Source organism: Vidua macroura, chromosome 6, assembly GCF_024509145.1.
Source record: "Vidua macroura isolate BioBank_ID:100142 chromosome 6, ASM2450914v1, whole genome shotgun sequence".
NCBI classification, from domain to species: Eukaryota; Metazoa; Chordata; class Aves; order Passeriformes; family Viduidae; genus Vidua; species Vidua macroura.
In genome coordinates, this window is record NC_071576.1 from 30,255,539 (window position 1) to 30,282,009 (window position 26,471).

Below are 26,471 nucleotides of genomic sequence, written 5' to 3' on the forward strand. Positions count from 1 at the left end.
ACTTGAAAGATTTAGCCCAAAGCTGTTCACTGATTCCAGCTCTCCAGTAAAACACACCCAGGACCTGATTTTTCAGAGTACTGTGCCCAGTATGTTAAAGGTTTGACTTTCATTCAATTCAGCTCCATTGATAGTGCTTAGCATTTAGTGCAACAACACTCTCAAATGTAAACTCTTAGCAGAACATATGCAGGATAATCATATTGCTTAATGACTGGCACCTAATTTAGAGGCCCAATTGATTGTGAGGTCAATCCCTCAAGGCTCTGCTACCATCAACAGAGAGAGGTAGCCTTGCATCCTTACTTCCTCCCATATGTTGGCACTTCTATTTTCAAGGCTGTCCAGTGAGTTGAATTCACAGTTGATTTAGATGAAAAATAATAGTTTCAGGTGGTTTTTTTTGCATGCTAAGTTTTCAGCTGGATCAGCTGATCTGTCTGACCATGTATGCACACAATCAGCAGTAGCAGTACTACAAGTGTACAGGCATTACTCTGAAACTGGCCAGAGCCAGCTGGAATGACCTCTTTAGACAACAGCTTATGGCACCAATGTAATTAAATTAGATGGCTGGCAAAGAATAACATGCATATTGTGCATTCAAACTGTATGTATTCCAAATTCTGCAACAAATAAGGTAGGAGTCTTTCAGAAGAAGATCTAATTCATCACATGACTACAGGGGTTTTCTCCATACAGTGAATGAAGCTGAAATCCTTTGGGGAAAAAGCAGTATACAGTACTTAATGCAGTGTCTTAACAAATACAGACAAAGAGGGAAAATTACTTCAAACAATTTAAATAATTTTAACTTTAATAATAACTTTAAATAATTGCATTTGAAAACAGAAAGGTATTTTCATATATGTTTCTGTATCTGACTACAGACAGCTTAAAAGGGCAAATCCAAACTCCAGAAATTTCATCATGTGAAACTACAGGAATGTCAAGTGGTAGGGTAAGAACACTTTGGGCATGTTGCCATCTCAGTTACAGAAATTGATTTTTAAATAACTCATCATTTTCAACAATCTTTTACATCTTGTTACAGAAAATACATAAACATGCACCTAAGAACCACGGAAGTGGCCCAAGTCCATTAAAATTGATAGACTTTCTATGGACCATAGATCAGGACCCATGAGTATAAAGCAACATTCTCAATATACTCTGGCAGTGCACTTTTTCTTTTCCTTTTTTTTTTAAGTACTTCAACAGGCAAATAAGTATTTTATAGAAACATATATCTAGTATAATAATAGTACAGAAAACTAGATTAATTTGCTTCAATGACTTCTATAATTATGAGAACAAATCTGTAGTCACAGAAGGAAAATTATGTCTGCCCTTTTTAATTGGTATACTGCTACGTATAATCATTCTATTGCTTCTATTGATGCCACGTACTTCACATTGTTGTGGTATCAAACAATCTCATGTACATTTTTAGAGAAAAAAACCTTAGGGTGACTTACCATCTTGTGAAATGGCAAAACAGTTAATGTTTAACAGTGATGCATGCACCAACTGCTCCTTTTTTGTTTGTTTAATACATACTGAAGATACCATGGTTTGTTTCACAATACAAGCACTTTCAGAAAGTACATTAAAACCCATGGATATAAATTGGAACATAAATTGAGGGTTCTCCCTTTTTATGAGGTAACAACGGTATCCTGTGGAGGTGTTTATTAGCCCAAGTTAAGTGGAAGCATGATCAAGTTTTCCTTTCAATGAAAAAATGTCAAATAAGAAGAGCTGAATTCCACAACAAAAAATATCCCATGAAATAGGTTAAACAACTGAAAAACACTTCTAGAAGTACACACACCAAACTGAATGAAGTGGGATTAAAAGCATTAGACAATTCTAACTAGCACCCCAATCGGTGGCCAATGAGACTCTAATTTTAGCATAGCTCCCAACATTAGCATCTACAATCAATAGATTGGAAAATATATATGAGTGCTAGCAGACTTTTCATTAATTTTGTTACAGAAAGCAACATGGACCAGAGATTTTGTCTATGAAGAAATGAGGTGATAAAGTAAAATGACAGCTGCACATAAGGCCATAAAAAACAAATCAAAATTTGCACTTTGTGCATGAATTGACTCCATATTAATATCATACTCTAATTATCTATTCTCAAAATATAGTCATTTTAAGCTCTGTGGAGAATAATGAATGGTATTTTAACTCCAAACTTAGCTGTAAATCACACTATGCAATCATCTTAAAGTAATGGGAGACACATACTAATATCTAGCACTACCAGGTAAAACAAAGCACAAAAGCAATGGAACAAAGGTCCATTACCTACTGTCCTCTACCAACAGTGCCCAAGACAACCTACAAGGAAGGATGGTCATTACTGGAAGTCCTCTGCCAGGTGTTTTGCTCTGTCTCCCTGTCCTTACTTTCCCCCAAAAGGTTACATGTCCTCTTCATTTTTCCCCGACTTGTCATTCCCAACTGTTTCTTTTTCCCATAGTTATTTTCTCTTTATTTTCTTCTCAGAAGGAAATTTTATTTATATAATAGACAGACTGGAAACCAACTTCAAGGCAAAAATCAGGAGCAGCTGCCTCATGCAGATACCATGGAAACATCTAAGAACAAAGCGAGCACACAGTAACTACTTCCTGAGAACGTTCCTCCAGCATCCAACCATTTGCAGCACTCAGTCTCCTTGAGCCAAATGTAAATTTAAGTTTTTCCCACCTTTTATTTTTCTTACATATTTCATCCAGCTGCTTATTTTATTTATGCAAACTTCCACCATCTACATCATCTTACAATATAGATGTCCACAACTTAATTACAGATGGTCTGATGTTTATTTGATATAGTAAAACTGGAAAGGCAGTTTGATTGATAGAAAAAGTATTTAATGGATTTTCTGCTAGGAACCTCTCCTTTTCTTTTTTTTCCTCACTGGATTTTTGAATGTTTCATTTGAAAAGTTCTGTATTAACTAATTTAGGCAAAGAGTGATTTATATTTGCACACAGAACTTCTCATCTATATTTTGCACTGCACCATGCAAAATGCTTCCCTGCAGCAGTTCACATCTGAGGGCTGTTACTTCCCTATGACAGCATGGTATTAGCTCCTCTTGGCTTCAGTGAACCTTCATGTTAGAAAGTAATCTGCTTTTTAAAATTGATTTTGGAATCGACAAAACCTTGATCCAGTAGGAGAGACTACAAAATATATCCAGTGTGTACATAATACATACAGGAGATGTTTGCAGTTGGGTCCATAGACTGATAACTCTGTATTGCAGTTCTAACCTATTGTTCTGTGCATTGTAGACTAAAGTGTCATTTGATTTATTAAAAAAAAAAAATCAAGAACATATACTAGTGAATAAGTGAATAAGTAATATGAACAGAGATAGAAGTTACAGATAGCAGCATTAAGACATTTAAAAGCATCTTCACTGGAAATTATGCTACAGCAAAGACAGAAAAATGTTGATTGTTTTGTTTTTCTTTTTAAAAAGTACTATTGATTGTTTCTAAAGAAGCAGTAGTAATGCTAGTGGGAGACTATTTAATTATTTTCTTTTAAATCTATTTCTAAAGAAAAAGCCATAATTATCATCTTTGGAAAGATAGGGGAAAATTACCTTTTCTGTTTTTCAAGAAAATTATATCCTTATGGGCCTTTAAAGGGGATATCAGATAGAAAGAACACCATCTTCCCTCCCAAACATACATATCTCCAACTATGCTCTTTGACAGAGCTAAAGAAAATAAAGTATCTTTACATTCAATACTGCTCCTCATTAAAAGAATGCTCTTTTTTTCAATTTTCATGTATTATTTTTTGTCTCAGCATGAGGAATAGAATCTGTAATTTGGTTTAGGTTCATTGCATTTCCTTTTACTGTGGAGTAATTAATGAGTTTCAAACACTTATATTTAGGCCACAGCTGTTCCTAGGAGGGCTTCTGGTTCCAAACAAAAGTCACCAAAATTCATGGAAGATCAAGAGATAGAGGATTCTTTGAGCATTCTCCATCAGGAAACTTAATGGCTGACCCTGCTGACATACCCATGCTATTTGCTCTTCATTGAAGTTCTAAATTCTTGCAATAAACTGTAAAGTTTCTAGCCAAGATACTGAAAAGGCTAGGACACCACTAACCAATATGTAGCTCATGAATGCAATTAAATCAATATCTATGGGGGTTACTTATATTTTTTGGTCACCTGCATGGTCAATTCTCTTCATAACTGCTAGTCTTTTTATGTTGTCTTTAGGAGAGTATACCTATCTTTGAAATTATAATAGTTACTAAAAACACCCAGCACAGAAATTAAGACTTGCAGTAATCTTACTATTTAATAATTAAATTTAGTAATTTAATAATATTGCTTGCCTAAGTTTGAGTCTTAACAAACTTTGAAGGAAATCCAAACACAAACTAGGATGATTTTCTCCTAAAATTCAGCAGGAGTATCTACCCTGCGCATATAAAAGGCTGCATGCCCTGTCCGTATCCGCAGCTCTACTACTATAGCTTTTGTTTTCCCTTTGAGCAGCAAGAAACAGACATTTCAGCGTGACTTGCGAAAACGGCCTTGAAAATGACACAGCAGGACTCAGCGCAGGCGCTCCGGCCCACGAGCGAGAGCCGTGGGCACCTCGGTCCGCTCTGCCCGCTGCGGGCCGGGGCCGGAGGCGGGGCCGCCCCGCCAACTCCTTCCGCCCTCGCAGGCACCACGGCGGCTGGCAGAAGCGAATTGCGGGGCACCAAACAGGGCACATCCCCCGTACCCTGGCGTGATGCTGCCGGCGCCCCGCTCCGCCAGAAACGCCCGGCGCTCACGGCGGCCGGGCCGGCCGGCAGCCGCGTACTCCCGCCCGCCGCAGCGGCTGCGCAGAGCCGGGCGGCGCGGGATGGCCGCTCGCACCGCCCCCCTCGCACCGCCCCGGACGGGACGCGAGGCGGAGCTGCGGGAAGCGGCAGCCGCGGCAGCTCGTGGCTGCCTGGGCGCTGGGCTGGTAGCAACGGGTGCCCCAGGGTTGCCGCGGTTCTCCGCCCCACCATCATTGGCCTTCTGCGTCTCGCCGCCCGGCGTGACCCACGCCTCTCCTTCCGCCTCCGCGCAGCCCTGGCGGTGCAAGGCATGAAGCTGAGCAAAGCCCAGTACGATGAGATAGCCCAGTTCCTGGGCCACGTGCAGCCCACCCGGCAGAGTCTGAGGAAGCTGAAGGAGAAGTTTCCTAGGTAAGTGCATCCCGCCTTCCGGCGCGGCGCCCCGGCGGCTCGGCCCCCGGCGGCGGCCTGCGGGCTCGCTGCGGCCGGGCGTGGGGCCGCGGGGGCCGCTGCGCCAGCTCCACCCGGTGCCCCAGTTCAGGCCCCACACGGTACAAAATCACCACCAAGCACACGCACACAGTCGTCGACGGCAAGCGACAGCTGGCTGAAGCTGCCGCTGGGAGCACGGTAGTGCTCCACCCTCCGTGACCTGAGAAGGTGGCGCAAAATAAAGAACACTTCCCCCGACACACGTCCAAGTGAAAGCTCTTGGAGCCCTTCATGAGCCTCTTATACACCAAGGAGGTCTTCTGATGTGAATAAAGCCTTATGGTGCAGGATGAGCCTCTGTGGTTGAAGCCAAGTATGAAATACATCCTGCCTGTTGCCCCTGTTTCTTAGGGAGAAGGGACTTTATGGATCCATAATTCTCTGCTTGCTGTTGTATTCCAGTTGAAGCTGGAAAAGGGGTCATCTTTTTATCTATGGCCATTCATGTGCTTCTTTGCCTGAGCTGTGTTCAGAATTCTCAAAGACATTTGCAAATGACCATGGACTAGGATGGAAAGGTATCATCACAGGAAGTGCTCCATGCACCAATCTTCATTGCTGAAGTTTACTTCCTACCAATTACAACAGAATTCTAAGGAAAGTTACAAGGTTTTTCACTTTCCTTTCACATTTGGGGGAAGGACTGCTATTGCTGAATTGGACAGGAAAGCAAATTGGGTTCTGTGGGGAGAAGAGTGCTTCTGTTTCTAAAATCACAAGAAATAATACAGAAAAATGTAGGGGGTTAGATGCTGTATCTGGTTTGGTGAAAGAGAGAAATTAACAAAACAGAAAATCATTCACCTGCTTCCTAAATGAACCTTAATCACAAGTGTGGTGGAAAAAAACTGACGCTGTGTGTAATTTACAGTAAGTGGATGAAGATCCAACATTAACTTAGGCTATTAAACTGTCCAGTGAAATCCTTTCCTTTTCAGGAAAGTGTGAGAGAATTGCCCTGTTACAGAGAAGTGATAATAAAGCATTGTGGTTGGTTCAGGGAGTGCGTTGAGTTGCATTTTGGGAACCCAGCTAACCTTGCACAGTACTTCTGCAACTTGGAAAAGCATGTGTGTGTCTCAGGAGCTTAGACTTTATCACTTCAGTGCTAATGAAATGAGGAGAGAGTGTTTGTGTGTATTCGTGTGTGCATGCATACATAGACATGTGCATGTTCTCTTTTTCTACTCTCCTTATAAAGTTGTCTTGAAAGAAGGTTAGAATTTGGGTTGGTTTTCCAGGTCAGTCATTATTTTTAGGAACCTGCTTCCAAGACAGATCCATAGGCACATGAGCATTTGTTAATCAAATTTGTCAAAAAAAAGACTGGGCTTTTCTGATATGTTTTCCTTCCCAGTGCACTCACTTGGTGCTGCAAAAGATCCATTGAATGCTTTATTTCAGAACTTGATGACTCCTGAATATCTATGTGCAACAGTAGGGGGTTATGTAGGAAAAGAATTCTGGGTTTTTTTTCCTAAAGTACCTGGCTCAAGTGTGGTGAACACTGAAAAGCAAAGGTTAGCTGTAGTAGTTGCTTCCACAATTAAGTGGCTATACCATTATCTTATTATTCACATTATGACATGAGAATGGCCTGTTCTGAATATTGTTTGTAGATCTCTCCTGAATTTTGTTTGCCCATGCTGGGAGAAGGCTAAAACCTTCTATATGAGCAATGAATTGATAGCTTTTTTAAAAAATGTCTGTCTTAAGTATATTTTGAGGAGCTCTGTACATCTTCTTTCTGGGAATGTGGTATTTCTTTGTTGTCTCTTTGTTTATTTCTCATAGCAGGTCAGATGCGAAAGATAAACAATACATTCCAATGCCACTGCTTTCCTTAGGAGTAAGGAAGATGTGTTGAAATAAATACATGTTAGCATGTGGAAAACAGGCATTCTGTATAACCCTTATGTTGTAAAAGAGGCCAGTTACAAGCTGCACAGATTTGTAAACTTGTATGCCATCTTAAGGGGGAGGCTTTTTCAGTGATATGTTTGATAACTGTGGAGTAGGTAAGTTTTTCTTAAAATCTGGACATTTTGTCATTCTCTTCTAGGACAAGAAGGGTCTGACTGGACTTTCTGGCTGGATTTTTTTTATTTTTCTTTATGAAAGCCAGAATCAACTAAAGCCCCCCACCCACCTCAACTTTTTAATTCAATCATTTTTAAAAATATATTCCAGAATCTGTCATGGTACCTTCAGTGTGATGAAGGTGTCCATAGCCAGTTTCTCATTATTATATAGTAACAGTTGCTGATTCAAACTGGAAAGTAGTAACATCCATAATAGCTGCTTTCACCTTGCACTTTCAATCTTTCCCTGGGAAGGATTGGTATTCCACTGGTAATGTAATACATAAATTGACAGTTTTCAAATATTTCTGGTTCCTACTGCCTCATAGATCTTGCGGGTCTTTGGATTTCTGCATTAATCTGCTCAGTTTTTTTCTAATGCTGTCTTATCTCTTGGTTCTTCCCTCAGCTGTTGTATTTCCTGAAGCCTCACATTTTATGCTCCTAATTTGTATAAAATCTCTTTTATGCTATGTGAAAGAGCAGTTTCTCCCTAAGAGTAAATTGTAATTTCTGTAAACAATTGCCACAATGTAATTCACAGGTATGGTGGGTGGTAGCTGCCACCCTGACTTGTGAATCTAAAAATTTTTTTAACAGGGTAGTTTGTGCTTTACTATTATTGAAATACTTCAGGAGGTGAGATTATTACTTCAAATGAGTATTGTCATGTGACTTATTAATGTCAAAAAGTCAAAATTAAACTGCTTCTCATACTGTTTATGAGTATTTTAATACAAGCATTGGGAATTCTTATATTTTACAACCCTGTAACTTTCCATACAACATGGATTTAGTTTACTTTGCTTAAAATCCTGTTATTTTGCAAAAACTTGGATATCCAATTGCTATTCTTTTTCTGTTAATGCTGTGCTTTGTATTTCATGCCTGGCAATTACCAATGTATTATTCATTTCTTTATTCTTGAGGTATTTGTTACATCCTTAGCAGTTGTCTCCTAACATGTTCCCATTTAACAGCAGGGTATTTGGATGACCTGAGGATTATCAAAATGTGATTTTGAGCACTAAGCACAATAAATCTCTGCCAATATTGGATCACTGATCCGTAGTTCCTTTGATCTTTTTCACACATAAAGCTCTGGACTGATAATTCTGTATATTCAGTGTTGTGCTTTTCTGTTGAAGTGTACCACCTTTTCTGCTTAGTCTCTCACCTAAATTTTTCTATTTGTTAATAATTTGTGGTCTTCTTTGTTATTTTTATTTTATATTCTTCAGCTTTCCCTTCAGCTATGGACTCATGTTCTTCTGAGATACTGTTCTTCTGAGATACTATTCTCAATGAGAGCTAATGTCTAAATTGAATGAGCCGTTCTAGGACTGGTTTTAGGCCATTGCAGGAAATGTTCTGAGAAAGTTAAAATCTTTTTTTCAGTGTGTGTTTCTCTCTTAAATAGTAGTTAAGAGCTGCCTGCAAGTAGAATCTTCTAGATACAAATCACCTTAGAACTACCTATTTATAGTGACAAGATGTAAGTTAGGCCTTTAAAATTCTATCTTTTTTCAAAGACTATTTTAACTTGTTCTGAAAAGTCCAGCTTCTGAGAGTTAAATTCATACCCAAACTGATATTCTAGTACTTCAGTGTAACTGCTTACTGTTTTAGTTGTTTCAGTTCTTCTGTATATGGCAGAATACATAGTTTCTCTCAGAAACCTTTTCTAAAGCTTCTTATCGGTAGAACATAATTGACTTATGAGTAGACCCTTCTCAAATATATACCTTGTACATGTTTTCCTGTTCTTCTTTGTATCCAAGTCTGATTGAGTATTATAGTTTTCTTGACCAAATTTTTGTCTTGGTTTAAGACAGTTTAAAGGGGAACTCTCTTAAATGCCTTCTCCTTTGTTTTCACCAATCCCTTTCCATCAATAAGGAGAAACAAAATACAAGTAGATATAAGTGAAAAAAATAACAGTTTATTAACAAGTGAGACTGCAAAAGACAAAAATAACAGTAAATAACCACTAGGTAGAAAATAGCTAAATCTCACAAACTCCCCCAGAACAAAGAGAGACACAAAATGGCAAAAATACCCTTTCCAAGATGGTGCCCACCATGGGTGACTACTGTAGGGAGAGAAAGGGAAAATGGCAGCAGACCCTGCCCCCAAGATAGCGTCTTTGCAGGCGATCACGTGGCCTGGAAAACAAAGGGGAGGGATGGCAGCAAACCCTGGGGAAGGCAGGAGCTTACGCACTCTTTCTAGTGACACATGAGACGTGCTGACACCTGTGGGGTCAGCACCACTGCCCGTCACACTCTGACAATGTTGGTGCTGATGTCTCTGAACTGTGGGTGTGTTGTGGGGAAGAAACTGTCAGCCCTGGCATGAGGTGACCGGGCCCCAGCAACCAGCTGGCTTTGCAAAGTTCACTCCAAAACAGTTTTTGATTGTGAAAGGCAGTTTTTCCAATTGGTTACTATTGCAAGCCCAGGAAAAAAACAGCAAACAACCTCCCTGAGTAACCCCTCCAAAGCAGAGCATCCTATTCCAACAAATGCTGCTAGTAGTGAGTTTGTTCCCCACTTCCAAACTCCAACTTAAAAAGGGACTGTAGCAGTGCCCCCTCTGCCCTGTGGTTCCGGTTCTGGATGCGTTGGATCTTAAAAGAGGCCATAACAATTTTTGGGCATGGATAGATCTGGAATATAGTAACATATTGGGTTACCCATGACAGTCTTTCTCTGGTCTCTACCAGTTTCTGAGGATGTAAGCTTTGGTGACCCAATTCATTATGATACTGTCTTGGTTTTTTTTAAATGTGAGGATTTTTTCTGGCTTGGTTCTGTTCTGAGTGCTTGAGTTTCTTACACCAGGTTGTGCTTGAACTGGCGATTCCAGAAACTTTCTAGCCGTAAGCATCTTTTAGTTATTCCAAAACCCCATGCTTTTCAAGTTCTTGCGCTGAACTGTTGTGAAATGTGTTTCAGTCCACTTGAGGAGTGCTATATTTTTCCATAGCACAATTTGTGTAGTCTGTATTGTATCTCTTCCTTTTTTCAAGCTGTTAAACAAACTTGGTGCCTCTAGCCTGACTTTACTTTAGATACCTTCACTTGTGTTCCTTTAAAAGAAGCATTAGTTTCTGAGACTATTTAAGTGCAAACTGTGTTATATATATTTTCAAAGTACTAGTGTTTTGAAGTATTAGCTGACTTTTATCAGCAGCTATGTGCAGTTCATCACTTTTGTGCATCTATTCAAAAAAGTACCGTCCTCTTTGTGTGCCTTGTGTGAAAACTTACTTCCATGTGATCGAGAGAATCTTTTTTCACAGCAGAAAAGTAAGGGAACCTGGCATAAATATAAGAGAAGTACTTTTAAAATTTTCTCTTCCTTTTTTTTTCCCAGTAAGCAAGAGTAAATTGTGATGCACAGCTTCATATTGATATACTTGAGTATGGCTATTTGGTTTTAATGTGTGTAACTAATGTGTGTAGCTTCTTATTTGATTATTGGAATGTACACACGTGGTTCCCACAGCATATCAAGGGATGCACATTCCTCTGCATTGATGACCTCTACTCTTCGTTACTTAGTATCACTTCAGTTTTCCACACATTTTCAGTAATCATGTTGCTCTTTCTCCAAATCATTTGATTTATTAAATGACACCAGGCCTGGAAACCATCTCAGCAAGATATTAATTTAAAAAAAAAATGTATCTGCACAGTAATATGTTACAAAGTAAGTTGGAAAAAATAACCTGTTTATTATTTGCTCAATTTTATCACTTTCTCTGTTGTGATTCATATTGAAACAAAGGCCCTAAAGAAGCTTAAATGTATGGTATGAATGTTATTTCTTTTACCAGCAGCTTAAAACTGAGGAAGCATTGTTTTTTCTCTTTTCCAGTGTCATTGTTTCTGATTTTGATTTTAGGGTTGGGGGTGGATAGGCCTCTCATTTTCCTCCTGAAGCCAATTTTATTTACAGAGAAATATATTACTTTGTGAATAATTTTATTCTGCTTTCGTGCAGTTGCTTAGATTGTCAAGCAGTAGTGATGAGCCCATGATGGTTGTGGTGAGAAACAGGAGGAATTTTTTTCTTTCCAGTTCTGTATTCTGGTGTCTGGAGCCTGCAGATTGAGTCAAAGTGGAAGGAGAATTATTTGTGCCTTGCTCTAGTGCTCTTTGGAGCTGCTATTACCTGGGAAGGCAGACTGGCAGTGAGGCTCATGAGCAGAGGGCAGATAGCTGCCTCCGTGGCTCGCAGAGTTCGAGGCTCTGAACTCGGGCACAGGATTATTAGACAGGTTGTATTTATGAGCAGGCATCCTACTGCTGTGTGACACTTCACTTGCACTCTCTTCTGCCTAGAAAGGTTCTTGTCATAGCAAACCCAACATTATTCTTGTAACTTCTGCTCTCCCTGCTCTTCTGAATAGTTGATTAATTATTTTGAAAAGCAGAAGAACTAGGCTATTTTTCATTACTCTGCAAACACTGATCTAGCAAATCTCATTTAGAAAGTTACCTTTGTGCTTATGAATGATAGAAACTTATTCTGAAAAAAAAGTTTAAAGGCACATTTTAAACTCCCTTTTTCTATATTCTCAATACTTAACAATGACATAAATTGATGCTCTGCTTATATAAACAATCCCATCAAGTGGCAAATGCTTTGTACCACTGTACCATATTTAAATGTCCTGAAGGATTTAACGAGAGTATCAATGAAACTAGAATTTTCAAAGTTTTATACTTTCTTATTTTATATTAGACTTCAGAATAAACAAGTTTGACATGGAGTTTGTTTTTGTCTAATCTATGTAGAACAAACATAATATAATTTAAAATTTGTTATGTACTTGGTGCTGCAGTAAATCTCACAGGTAAACAGATAGATAATAAGAGATGAGAAAGAGGTCTTGGGTCATTAATTGAAAAGAGAATTAGCAATGTACAAATTTCAAGAAGTGACCCACAATAAAATGTAGCATATTTTAAATAATCCTAAAATGAAATAAAAATGAACTGTGCAAAGTAACTATGTGAACAACTGATAATATTCCCTTCGGAAAGATGTTATTTGAACCCTTGGTAGAAAATCTACTATATCACAGCTTCGATAGGCTGAACCAGTGGGTGGTTCTCTTTTCACTTAAATATCAGTGAACAATCATTAAAGAACTTGTAACTGGTTGGATTTGGTATGACTTGCTAACAAACTATTAGCTAGTGTTATGATCCAAAATAGGAAGGATACCAGTCCTCTCCTGTAATATGAAATATTGTGTGAAAGAAATCCACAATATCAGTGTATAACTCAGAAAAACTTTATCTCCTTTATTAGTCATTAAATTAAACAGAAGATACTGACTTAAAAGTTAGATATTGGTAGCAGCGGGCGGTTTCAGAGTAGAATGGAAAATAGAGTTTTGGTCGCATTTCTGGCTTTCCCAATACCAACAGACAGGATTTAGGCAGAAAACTTCCACTGGCACATGTAAATACTAGATTTTCAGGACATGGGTACTTTCTTTTGTTTGGAGAGATAGAGGGGGGTTTTTTGAGTTGTTTGCATGTTACCTATTAATAGAAAAGTAGGTGTCATATATGTGTGTGTCAGCATGAAAGTTAATTTTGAAGGAAATACATCATAGTTTTCTGTCATATTTTTAATAGGTGTAACCATCTCCTTCCTTACATGCACTCCCATATATGTTGTCCATCCTAGCAAAATACAAACCTATTTTAAACATTAGTAATGAAATTTTGTTTGAAATACACAAGGATAATTAAATTTTATTTTCTGAATTCTTGAGTACTGATAAATCTCTTCCTTCCCTCTTAATGTTTTCCCCTTCCAGTTTGCAAAGTGCTACCATATGGGAGTACAGTTCTTTTCATTAAAAAAAAAAAAAAATTACACAGGACTTATTACACTTGTGAAATTCATTTTGGATGAGTAAAGGGGAACCTTTTTTGGCCTTGAGGAATTTATACAGACCACTTAGAAGCCAATCCTATATCCTTTGAAGATTTGATGGTGAAATGCAATGATTGGAGGGAGTCTTTTAAAGCAGATGTGGAAATTAGTTCCCTATAATTTGAAAATACATTCTGAATGTGTTGGAGCTGTGTGTTAAGTGCTCTTGTTTAATTCAGAAGAAAAGAAATAAAAAGAGAGAGACAAAAAAAAAAAAAAAAAAAAAAAAAAAACCCAAGAAAAATACAGAGAAAGGAGAAAACAACTGGAAGAAAAGAGAAATATAGACAAGAGGGAAAAGAGAAAAAATGCAAGAGAAAATGTAATGGAGAAAAAAGAAAAGAAAACAGAAAAAGAGCAGAAGAAGATTTAAAAAGGGAAAGAAAATCCTTTCATATGTCAAAGCTGGGAGAGTTGTCTTGGTCATCATGTATACTACTGTGTTGATTTGTGAGGTTTAATTTGGTTGTACTTTCTGACACTTCCTAAATTCCGTGGATGTGATAATCACCAGTAAGATAGGAATGTAAGTCTTGTGACACAGTCTTTTTCTACGTATTTCATTCTAAAGTAAGCTTGGTGTCATCAGACAGACCAACAGATGTCTGTAGATTTAAGGGCAAGATTATGGTGATTGCTAAGGGAGGATGAAGTGGAAGTTTTAACACTGCCCATATGTGCTTTTTAATTGACTTGTGGATTTTAGGATACCATTGTATTCATGTTACTTGTGTTTAAGGAATATTGTGATAGAAATGGTAATTCTTGATTGTATTTTAGAAACAGCTCCATAATGTATCATTCTTCTGAAGCCTGAAAACAAGTCTAGGCTTGAGTTTTATGAGCGTAGGCGATTTGCTACATCAGAATGGAATATATTTTATTCATGCGTTGTTTTTTGGACAGTCATATTCTGGGCTATATTACAATGGCACGATAAATTGCTGAATACACTGTCTGCTGAATATGACCTCACCATGAAAAATTTGATGCATTAGAGTAGGAAAGGTTGGAATATATCAACCTTAGCTGACAAGGGACTTTGAATTTTGACCTAACACAGATGACCTTTGTGTGCAATAAAAGTGAGTTTAATCTCCAGGTCAAGGTTGAGGTGAATGGTAGGGCAATGTGGATTGGTTTGTACTGGCTGTGTCTGGATCACACCTAGCAAGCAAAGAAATCCTAGGTCTTTGCACTTCACAGTAACCAAATGCTTGTTTGCCTAAACTTTACTCATATCTGTTATACCACATTTAAAAACTTGTGGTACTGTAGACAGCTAACTCCTGAGCAGCTGTGGACTATTTCATTTGAAGCTCAGTGTCTCAGAATAAGAGGCGTGAGGTATGTCTATTTGGCTCCTATAGATCACTGAATAGGTAAATAAAATTTATTCTCTAGCACATAGAAGAAAGACTGTTCACGATATTGCCTTGCTATGAAAAGGGTGAAATCTAGAAGCTTTGTTTCTTTGACAGCTCGCCTGCCTTTTGAACATCAGAAGTTTATTCCTAAGTGTCTTATGCTTTTAAGAGGAATGTAATTAAGAGAGTTCTGATACGTTTCACTAGGCAAATACAAAGAAAACAGGTCCTTTTGAGCACTCCATTGCTGTAAAAGGTATTTGATCAAAAAAGCTAAGTTACAAAATGGTTTGGGGGTTGTCTAGGTTACATAATAAAGACATATAGATGAATTTAAATAAAATATTGTCGCATTTATAGTAGTCACAAACAAAATCCATCTTTTTAACTGGCTCGTGGTCTTGGAGTGCTATTTCACTGATGTACCAAAGGTACATTTGCTGAATACTTTACACATTGAAGAGTGGTAGCAGTAGTGCTGTTAGAAGGAGAGAGTTCTCTTTAAATCAGCCAGGGGAAAAAAAAAGTTTGAGACTAATGGAAAGAACCTCTACTCCTTTAATAGAGCCTGCAAAATATATTCTCCAGGACTGATCAGCTCTGAAGGCTCTAGAGGTTTGATGATTGGAATGGCAGGAAATCACGCTTTCAGGACATAACGAATTGACTAGGCCATCCATCATTTGTTAGCATGCGCTGAAACACTGGGTTTGTGTGCAGAGGTCTGTGATTTAGTAAATACTTGGGAGATGAATAGAGCTTACACACAAGGGAAGATATTGCTGTCCTTCAGCAGTCTTAGACACAGATCCCTGCTGAGAAGGCCGTCTGACAGCAGCTCATCAGTAACTGGCCTGTCACAGTCAGTGATGCCCACCAGCCATCCCCAGTATATTAAATGCATTTTTAATATCTGCTTCAGTAGATTTAATGAAGAAAATTTAGTTTCCATACTCTGATCACTGCTTTCTCAAGTGTTTTAAAGCATTGAACGAAGCACTTCCAAGAAAGGAACTGTGCTGATAACAAGAGGACTTCATTGAAAATCAGAATGAAACAGGAGTATTATTATCCAGATAGTTTCCTTAAAGCAAAACAAAAATGTTTGGAAAAAGCGGTGATGATCTCAGAAACAATTGGCCCCCCTGCAGAGGGACCTTATGCAGCAGGCTGTACAGCAGCAGAGATGCAGGGCTAGGAAAGGTGTTTACACAGTGGTTCTCTTTAGTGTGGCAGAGCTTGCCAAAAATTGCATTTCTTAGGCTCTCATGTCAGTACCAGAATCAGATCATCATTCTGTCTGGCTTTCAGGGTCCAGAGAGGAGGGTGGCTGTGAATGGAGGGAATGGAATAGATCAAGTTTTTAATTGCTCACATAGGTTTTGTTTTGGTTTTGGCATTTTTGCAAGCAATGCTTTTGGTGAAAAATAATTGTAGCATTACATGATGTTATATAAACTGATATAAGAAACAAATAATAAGACACAATGGAAAATAAAACTGCTGTTTTTATAACTTGGCAGACTCATTGAGAGTTATTTAATGTTGACATTCTGTGTATAAGGATTGTACAGAATTATTTTTTAACTTCATGGCAAATTATAAGATCTTTTGCTGTCCATACATACAGACAAACTTCATTTGATTTTCCTTACAACTTTTAAGGAAAACTTCAGTTTACATAAAAGCAAATAAGTTGATTTTCATTTTCTGATGAGATTCAATGCTTATGATAGTTACTTCAAGACAGCAAGATAAATTACTTGATTTTGTTGCAAACATCTATTTGAAGCATTGACTTCTTGAGCTTTTTCTCTCTCAGGAATCCATTCTGTGTTCACAGAAGAGAAAACAAGTCCTGAATGAGACCTATAAATTTGATTCTTGTATGTGTCAAAACAGTAATGTATTAAATGCATATTATAAAAATTTAAGAAGTGTCCTAAATGCTTGCATTTTTATAACTCACAACATATGAAATAATACATTTTCTTGTTAGCATCTGTTTGCTGTCATTGTTAGTAGGACCTATGATTTATTACTTAAATTAATGACTACAGCCATTTTGGTGCTGATATATGCCCTTATGGATTATCACATCTCTATAAAAAACAGCATATATGCTTCTATGAGAGTAATTTTTTAATTGTTCATTTCTTTAAGTTTCTGGTGAAAGTAACATCTCTATTTTCAGTGTGAGAGTTTCAGAAGTTCGAATTGCACTCTCAACTGAGCAAAATACTGCTGAGGATTAATTTATGTAAGAAAATGCAATACAGGAACTGATCCTAGTAAAATTGTCTTCTAAGACAAGCCTGATAGAGTATATTGTTACCAAGAAAAACCAACAACATTGACAGAGGAATGGAAAGATAATGCCCTGTGTTCTTCTGATCAGGTGATGGTTAAAAGCTTTGTTCATGTTTTTGTTTGACTAATTGGTACCATACAAGTAGATTTCAAACTCCTATAGGCATGCTCTGTTATTAGTTTCCAGCTTGTATCTCATTAAGTCCTTGTTGTCCATGGACTTCAAATGAAGAATTCAAAGTAAATTAACTTCTTGTCAAAAGGCTTAAATTTGCCAAACAGGAACCTGTACCTATCATGGGAAAAACATTATGATTTGTGAACAACTTAGATAAAAACTTCTGTTTAAGCAACTAAAGCATTTTTTTACATATCATGTATTTTATTTTGTTACAATCTTTTTTTAAAATTCTTGTGTCCGTTACATCTTGAGTAATTATAGTGATTTGAGTAGAAAATACTATCCCTTCCATTGCACACACCAGGATATCCAGTAGCCTGATTGATAGTGACAGTCTCATTGCTTTATGTCAGAGAACTGTTGAACTTCACTATCTTGCTTTATCCTTTTAATCTGAATAGAACGTTAAGTGTTGCTGTCTATCCAAACATCCAAACTTAGAAAAAGGCTTCAGATCAGATGTAGTGCTGAAGAGGACTTTGTTGTTTGGGTGATTGTCCTCTATTTGCATATCTGTATTTAGGCCTTCAAAGTCTTGGAAGCATTTGATGGCCTAGTTTCCCATATACCTCCACAAATGTCAACACGGAATAAAAATGTCCTAAGATAGCACACATTCTTCTTTCGCAGAAAGCAAAATGTTATCAAATATTCCTTTGAACAAGGTCCATGTGATAGCAAAAGTATTCTCTTATGCAATGCAGCCTGTATGAAACGGTTTCAAATGCAATGTAGAAACTGTGACCAGGATGGACGTAATACTCGCTCCTGTGACTGAATTACTATTAAGGGTCTTTTGGAGTTCCCTGTTGTTAATTGAGGACACAGACAACAATAAACATGTCACATATCTCTGTTTCTATTTGTTGTTGGCTGGGAGATGACAGAACTTCTTATCAGTCTTCTGTTGATCCTGTTGTACCATCCAGTCCTTTATTGTATCTCTTCTGTGGAATACAGATGCTCATTTGGAGACTACAACTTGTGGAGAGTAGTACAGTAGGCAGAGTGAGTGTATGTTTCTATATATGAAATAGCTATTGAACATTAGCCATTTATGGCATTAATATAAAATCCATGTTGTAAATGCAGCTCTCCTTCAGTTTTCAACACAGCTGAGCAATATGTCCTCCAAGACAAGTGCATTTTCTTGGGGTACACAACATACAAAAAGAGAAAAAAAAAAAAACTTGAAAGCTAGATCTCTGGTTCTTACAGAGCTTAAAAAGGAAGATCTGCTTTGACCAATTGGCAGGTACTCCAATAAGCCAAACAAGTTCCAATCCAAATGGAGTTCAATGACCTTATTGCAATGAGTGATCTAACACAGGAATATGTTTTCCTTTATCCTGTTATTAGGAACAGGAGAATATAATTGTTGACTAAGAAGAGTAAGTTGGGCTACATTTTTTATCTCATTTGTATTGTGTTCCTTTGACATCAGAAGTCTGAGAAAGAAAGGAAAATAGTCCTTTATGGAATAAATGCATAGTTTCAGTCTAAATATTTTCCTAGCCATATCTGTCTGCTTGATATGTCATCTAAGTGCTGAGCATTTTTTTCCAAACAAATTCCATTGGTTGCCCAACAACTATTATTCACAAGCTTCCTGCTTACATTTTTTGTTTTAATTTGCTATTTAGACACAGACCTCAACAGTGACAGACGATCATTCTTACACGTTGTGTTGTTTTTTTGTTTTTTTTTTTTTTGTGGTTTCAAGGTTTCTGGATAGAGAATTTTGTCAATTTATCTGCAATAGATGCCTGTCATTCTAACATTTTAAATAACAGTAATTTAAAGATAATATTAAAATGTTTCAGCTACTGTGTAGAAATGAATATATTTTTATGTAGACAGATTTAGGGAGGTCAGCATGTATCACATATTACTTGTCTGTGTTAGTTTGTTTTGTAATTCTAAGCTCTTTAGTTTCTTTTTCAAGGATATCTCTCTCTCAGTGGAACTTTGCATTAGTGGATCAGGATGTTTACTGAAATAACCCGTTGAAATTATTAAAATGTGCAGTGGAAATCAGCGTGCTTAATTTAATGTGACTCTGAATATTAAATGCAAGTAAAATATTATATAGACATGAAGCCAATTGTTATATTATAGTATATGAAGCAATAGCTGTGTAAACCCTAACCTCGTAATTTTGCAAGTTCTACTTTATCATGTAGCTGTAAAAGGCAATCAAAATAAATCACGGAAGATGAAGAAATATTTTCTAGGGCTTTCTGTATGCTTTCAGAAGTGGCGCTTGATCCATGAAATTTTAGTAAGCATATTAAATAATACAATATGATGTGCGACGTGTCAGGGCTGATAAATTATTTTGTATAGGACATTTATACAACATATGGTGAGCTGCTATGTGAACAGCTTAATGACTAAATTATGTTAATCTTTCTTGCCATATTTACTTTTCATTTAAGAAAAGGCATTTTCAAATTTTTATTTTACTTTTTTTATCGTGTGTAGATATAAGAAAGGTGTAGGTCATCTCTGAGAAGCCGTGACAGTGATCCAAGGTTCCTCAGCTGTGCAGTGTACATAACACAGATGTTGGGAGAGTCATCTGTCAGCTATGCCTCTCCTATGGAGTTAAAGTTCTAGGGGGAAAAGAATTCGACACAGTGCTGTCACTGTTACATTTTCACAATAGAAGAGCATGCAAATAGTCAACCTCCTGCTTAGCAGTAGTGCCCTGTCTAATGTCTGTGCTGGTTAGAATAAAAAAATAGTGGGTGCATCTAGGGCTCATAGATCTGACAAAGGTCATGCTATGCTGGGCATTTGAATTGGAAATTGTCTGGACTTAGATTTTATAAAGCTCCCAGTGTTGTCGGGGAAAATTTCAGCAGGGTTTTGTCCCTAGAGAGGCCTCTTAGGCCCTTTTCTGTCCTATGAATGAATTTAGATGTGAGGGTTTCTCTTGCCTTAAAACTGTTAAGTTCATTTTGCATACATCCCTAGAGAGAAAAACTGGCAGATGCTTTTGTCTTGGAAGTGTTTAAAAGAAAACTGCAGAACAGGAACAAGGGAGAGAAGAGGCCCTGCGTGGAGTCCCAGAACATTTTGGAAATGGCCAATATGCAGTTTTCATCAGTACTAAGGCGGGGCGCAATATGGTGCCTGTAGCTCACTAGGGAATATGAATGTTGATTAAGCATACTCCCAGGCTTTGAAATCCTGAAAGCAGTGTCAGAATAATGGATGTTGAGCAAATGTCAAGCATTTGTTAATTTCTCTGTTATTTGGAGTTTATCTACCATGATCAATCAAATAAACTAGTGCTTCTCTGTTGTGGCATGTGTCATTGATATGGTGATTAGGTGGATAGAGAGGCCTTCTGCCTTTTTTTTTTTTTAATCCAGGTAACAGATTACATATGAACAGCTATAACTTTAAGTTAAATATTTCTTTGCAGTTGGTTTGGCGGAAAGAGGTGCATTAACATAATACTTTGAGGGTACAGAGAGACAAAAATACTTTCGTATCTGCTGTGATAAAAATCATGTTTATGCCATTTTTTCCACTTTTGACCTTAAAATATTACTGTCATGATGAAGGAGAAATTACTTCTAAATAAAAGTTGACAGAGGGATCTTTTACTTGTTCTTAGAAAGATAAGTTTGAAAACAAAGTACTGATTTATGGCTTAGCTACCTTCTTCACTCTAAATCTTTTGGTTTCTAAAAACCAGAAACTTGATCTCAACATCCTCTTACTGATACCCTTTAGTTAAAAGCAGAGATATCTTTTATAAGAATATACTGTCTCTTATAAGATATATCATGTATAATGTATATATGTAAGTTGTTAGTTACTCACTAACGTGCAGACATGTAAACATTCCAGTTGAGAATGTTTTGCCTTCTCATTGGCTTTTTTTTTTTTAACTGTAGTACTTATGGACTTAATATAAAGATGGTAATGTATATTATTATTATGTTTTTGATAAGTCACAAAAATTTAAGACGTGTCAGTGAGTCATGCCATACTACTTGATGCATACTGAGGTAATCTTCAACTTATTTTAAGAGAGCTAAAATTTATTCTTCCTTGGCTTCCACATTTATTTATCAAAGCCTCTAGGTTCATTCTACCAAAATCAGTGAAATTTTGGTGCTTAGTGAAGGTGATGCTGTATAGTCAATCTTACTGATTATTTATATCAGTTATGACTCTGTTCCATTAGTGTTACATTAGATTCTGTTCTGGAAAGCCAGCATTTCCTGCAGTGGCACTGTGGGAAATGAAGCTTATAGTCACTGTATGTATTTTCAGGGCAATATAAGGAACACCAGAAAACTCCTCTAGAGAGGGGAGGAAGGGGAAAAAATAGGAAAAGCCTGTTGATGGTACAACAACTTAGATATACAAGACAAAATACTGCACTGTTGGGTAGGTAGATGTTCTGGTTTAGGGCAAATTTGGGAGGAAACTTTCAAAGAGGACCCTCTAGTAAGCAGATTCAAGTGGCCCGTCCCCCAACTGGTTCAGGAAAAGACAAGAATTTTTTTTTTTTCCTATTTTTTTTGTTCAATAATTACAAATATCTTTAAAATTGTTTTTTTTTTTTTTTTAATTATAAACACTGTCTAGGGCTCTAAAATCTCAAGGGAACTAGCTATAGATGGATTCATCTCTTGCCTTCAGTCTGCATCATAATCAAAATGGGAATTTACTAAAAACTATCACTTCTATATCATTGGTTTTTGATTCTTGAAATTTTATCCTGAATATATTTTTGATTATATCCTGAATGGGAAACATCAATAAGATCCTAACTTGTTTAAGGAATTAACAGTTTTGATTGGATAACTGGAAGCTAACTGGAACAACAACTTAAGATGTTGTTCACTTTTTACCCTGGAGAAACCTATGCAACAGTGTGTGTGCTTGACATGTGATGCATGCAAATGCTAAGTACAGTAGCAGCATGAGGCAAGTGTCATTAACAGTAATTTATGTACTGAAAGCCACCTGGCTGTCTTTGTAATTAATTGCTTCTAAATAGTAAATTTTAAATGTAGTTTATAGTTTTCTAAATCTGATTATATATTTTTAGCAGCAAATTGTTTACAGGTGTCTAGGGATTTATTTAGTTCAGTACATATATGCTTTTTACATGCAGGCTAATTTTTTAATACAAAATGAACAAGCTAATTAGCTCTGAATTACCATTCATTCATAAAACTAGTTTTCTAAACTTAAACACCTAACTTGTACAGGACAATATAGTTTTGTTGGAAAAAAAATCTATAAAGTAGAATTATTTTCCCCTTTGTCCACAGTAAGTAAATTTGAGATTGAAGTCTGAAAAACTTTCCTTAACTTCTGATCTATTTCTTTTCCTGGGCATACGAGGAAGTAGCACGATAGGCTAATCCAAACAAAATGAGGGGATGAACACGAAATAAATGTTTCAAAAATTGCTTTCTGGTAATAGCCTACTGAGTATATTTTCAATGTGTCGACCTTGGCCCTATCAGTAGGGTAGATAAGAAAGGAGAAGGATAAACCCCTGGTTTAACTTGTATCTTCTTTGCCTTAACTGCTTGTTGGGGTCCGTTGCTGTTGTACCCTAGGAACATCCTTCTTTGCACGACCAATATCAGATAAGGAACTACTTTAGTGTATTTTTGTCTAATAGTTCAGTATTTAGATTGTGCTACTAAGATAAAGATGTCAAACTTGCAAACATGTTTTTGGTACAGTCTTAACTGAAGTAAATTGAAGTGTGGATGATGTACACTTGAGTGCAAATGTTCACAGATGTTTTGCCTTTTTCCTCAGTCTCTGGTATGCTGCTGTATGCCTCTGCTTTGGGACGTTCACGGATTCTTTCCTGGATATCAAGAAACTTTTTTTCTTGCTATCTAACTTGCTAAGCTTTAACTAAGTGGTTGAAATGAAGGACATAGCAAATCATGTACTTTTGCTATTCTCAAGCGTTAGTTTTTTGGGTTTTTTTTGTTGGTTTTTTTTTTAATTTTCTCAAAAAAATTAACGGTAGAGTTAAAAGCAGAATTCTTGAGAATGCCAGGAAATGGAGATGTGGTGAACAAGTACTGAGATTATCAAGGTGTATGTGGAGACAAACCCTGTTTGACTCCTATCAGTTTCTTTTGTCAGTGGATTCCCTGATTAGATACTTAAAGATGAGTTCTGCTGTCTGTAAGGTCAGGATGTTCAACAATCATTGAAGCCTGATGGCAGAATATTTGGGAGTTTTAATTTCACATTTTAGCACTGACAATGTATTTCTTAAGCCCTGTTGTGCTATTGTGAATATATATTGTTCTGTATTACATCTGAAAATATTTTTCAGTTTGAAAATGTGACCATACAAAATAGTTTTATATTTTAATGGAAGAGACTTGAAACATTAGTGAAACACTATTTACTTATAGAGGTCTCTCTGTGAGTTTGGCATTGGAATGGGTTCCAAACATTCATGCAACAAGCATGAACTGTTCATTTTTACTACTTGCTTACAAAGATTATAAAACTGAAAAAGTAGGGTTTTTTTCATATGGACCTGCTACACTGTTAAAGCATGATGCTGTTCTTCTCAACGATGTATATGTGAATGGAAAACCAGCATTTTTGTTATTCTCTTTTCAGGTTGGGAGATTGATCATAAGTACTTTGCAATCATTTGAATATGGAGTATTTTTAGTTACACTTACATTTTTGCTATTGGAAATCAGATTTTTGGGGTGTGGGTGAAAGAAGGTGTAATTTATCTCTACAAAGAGCTAGCATGATTTTGGGATCATTGCCTGTATTGGTTATTTGTACTTACCTCTGCAATTTATTTTTTTCACATCTGATACAGATCATTCATAGTCTGCAGTTCTTTTAAAATATATTGGTTGTTACAAGAGACACCAAAAAATTAGGTGTCTACAGGAAGAATTGGTGCTCTGTTCTTAAAGGAACTTCTAAGTCTTCCAAAATGAAAAATCAAACAGTATCTAATACTGGCAATTTTACTCTGTCTGCTGCTAGAACTTATTGGCCAACTAGGTCAGACATTATTAAAGTTCAAGTGGTCCAGTGGGAAAAGTAATGGCCTTACGCTACTATGAATTTTAAATGCTGCCATTTCTGTGTATTGCACCATCATCTGTTCTCACACATCACTAAATTGTATAGAAGTTGTGGGACCAACCAGTGTCAAGGTCATAGAAGTGATGACTCTTCTCAAGTAGCCTTCGCTAAGCATTGTCATACAGTTATACTCATAACCCTGGTTATAGGCAGCAAAGTTGTATGCACATGCCTGAATTTAACCTTTTTATTATCATTGAATAGTGAAGCCTGCAACGCAGGATATCTTTCTCTCAAAATCTTTACTTTGTATTTTATTTTTGATCCTGCCAAAGGTATGAAATTGACTTTGAGGCAAAGGCAATTTTTAGGGATCTGTTTAAGTCTTTTGAGTTGAGCTGTTGTACAGCTTACTGAACTGGATATCAGTGAATTTTAAAATTGATTAATGCTATTGTTCTTCAGATGAGCTTGAATTTCATCTTGATTTTAAATGTAATCGTACTAAGTCTGAAATGAGGATATCATCATGTACTTCTTTTCATATATATGTGTATATCTACACACACACAGCATAGCAATAACAGTAACAACAACAGCATAATAATAATAATAACAATAACAACAACAACAACAGCAACAACAACAACAACAACAACGATAATAATAATAATAATAATAATAATAATAATAATAATAATAATAATAATATATTTATAATGGGAGTATTTCCTCTACAGAACTGTATTGACTTGATAGTCTCCAAAGGAGTAGTTACCAGCAATGCTTCATTGTATAGAAGGCTTCTTATGCAGAAATAATAAAACTGGTTTTGCGTTCCCGACTTGAACTGGTGTAGCTGGAAAGCTGGAAAATTGGAAGATGGCCACTTTATAGAAGTTAGCATGTTGTAGCTAAATACTTAGATACTTCTATGTTACTTAGAAGCTCTAATTCAAATTCACCTATTGATTTAAAAATATATATTCACACACATGTATATAGACAAGTATATTGATTTAACTTAAATTGGTAATTCACTGACTTCCGATAAATCATTGGTAGATTTGTGAGTGATGAAAGTACAAATGTATACAGAGACAGTAGTCTGCTTTTTGAGAATTTTCTTCAGAGAATGACCACAATCATACTAAACTATAAGAAAGATTGTGGCACTAGAGGCTACAGTGAAGAAATATTAAAGCTGTAACTATTGTAGAGGTCAATGTGCCTCCTTTGTTCCATGTTCTTCAGGTATATAAGCCTAACAAGCTCTGGGTAGGCCTTTGGTATACCTGTGCCTTCCTGGATTCTCTTGTGGAATCATTCAGACTGCTAAGAAGCCTTTTTGTTGTCTGGACAATCCTGACACAATTCTGAGAATCCACTAGTTGTCACCTCCTCTCAGGTGGGAATTTGATCATCAGACAGGCATTGGGTCATTTACAGGTGTAATTGTGGTTACGTGGGCTTGCTGCCCATGTCCTGCAGTTCTGGGAAGCCACTGAGGCTGTATGCCTCAGTGCATGTTATGTATTTGAAACAATGCTGCTAGATCTATTAGAATTCCATTACTGCCAGAGTTTTTACAAATTAGGGTGTGGACTAGCTAGCGTGTGATAAGCAGTATAAACATTGCTCCCTTTAGGAGTCCCTGTTCCAAATCATTTGCAGTATGGAAGATGAGAATTTGGCTGCTTGGATTTCTTTCATGTCTTTAATAAGGTAACAGGAAAAATATGTTTTAGATTCATGGTCTGAATCTTCAGGATAGATGTGAGGAGAATTCCCCTTTCACCACTAGACTTTTAAATTTTTTGGATTTATATCTTTCTTTCCTCACTTAGACTTTAAATTTGGCACAGTTCTAGCCCTGTTACTTTTATTTTAATGCTCAGTATTGTACCAGTAAAAGTATTTTTAAACTTATCACTCATGGAAAGGGAAAGTTCTTTTCCAGATTAAAAAAAATTAGAGACTCTTGCTATCTACTCTAGAACTTCAGAACTTTCATGTCATGAAAGATACGGGTAGCACTGCATGCTCAGTAGAGTCTATGGAAGAAACAATTTCCCCCCCTTATTGAATTCCTGCTATAGCTAAGTGGCAGTGTATGTTCTTCAGAGAGATGGTTTGACACTGCAGCTTTGGGATTTCTCAGGTAATAGCTTTTGAATTTT

At 36.9% G+C, this 26,471-nt stretch overlaps 1 protein-coding gene across 3 annotated transcripts in view; it reads left to right on the forward strand.

Moving 5' to 3' along the window:
- Window positions 1–4,943: 4,943 nt before the first annotated feature.
- CDIN1 (CDAN1 interacting nuclease 1) overlaps window positions 4,944–26,471 on the forward strand; it is a 125,028-nt gene continuing 103,500 nt past the window's right edge. The window contains exon 1 of one of the 3 annotated variants that reach the window (XM_053981055.1): window positions 4,944–5,245. In XM_053981055.1, the coding sequence (XP_053837030.1) occupies window positions 5,145–5,245 (101 nt within the window). In that variant the 5' untranslated portion in view covers window positions 4,944–5,144. The remainder of the gene's footprint in view (window positions 5,246–26,471) is intronic. The other 2 variants (XM_053981056.1, XM_053981057.1) reach the window with 2 other exon arrangements.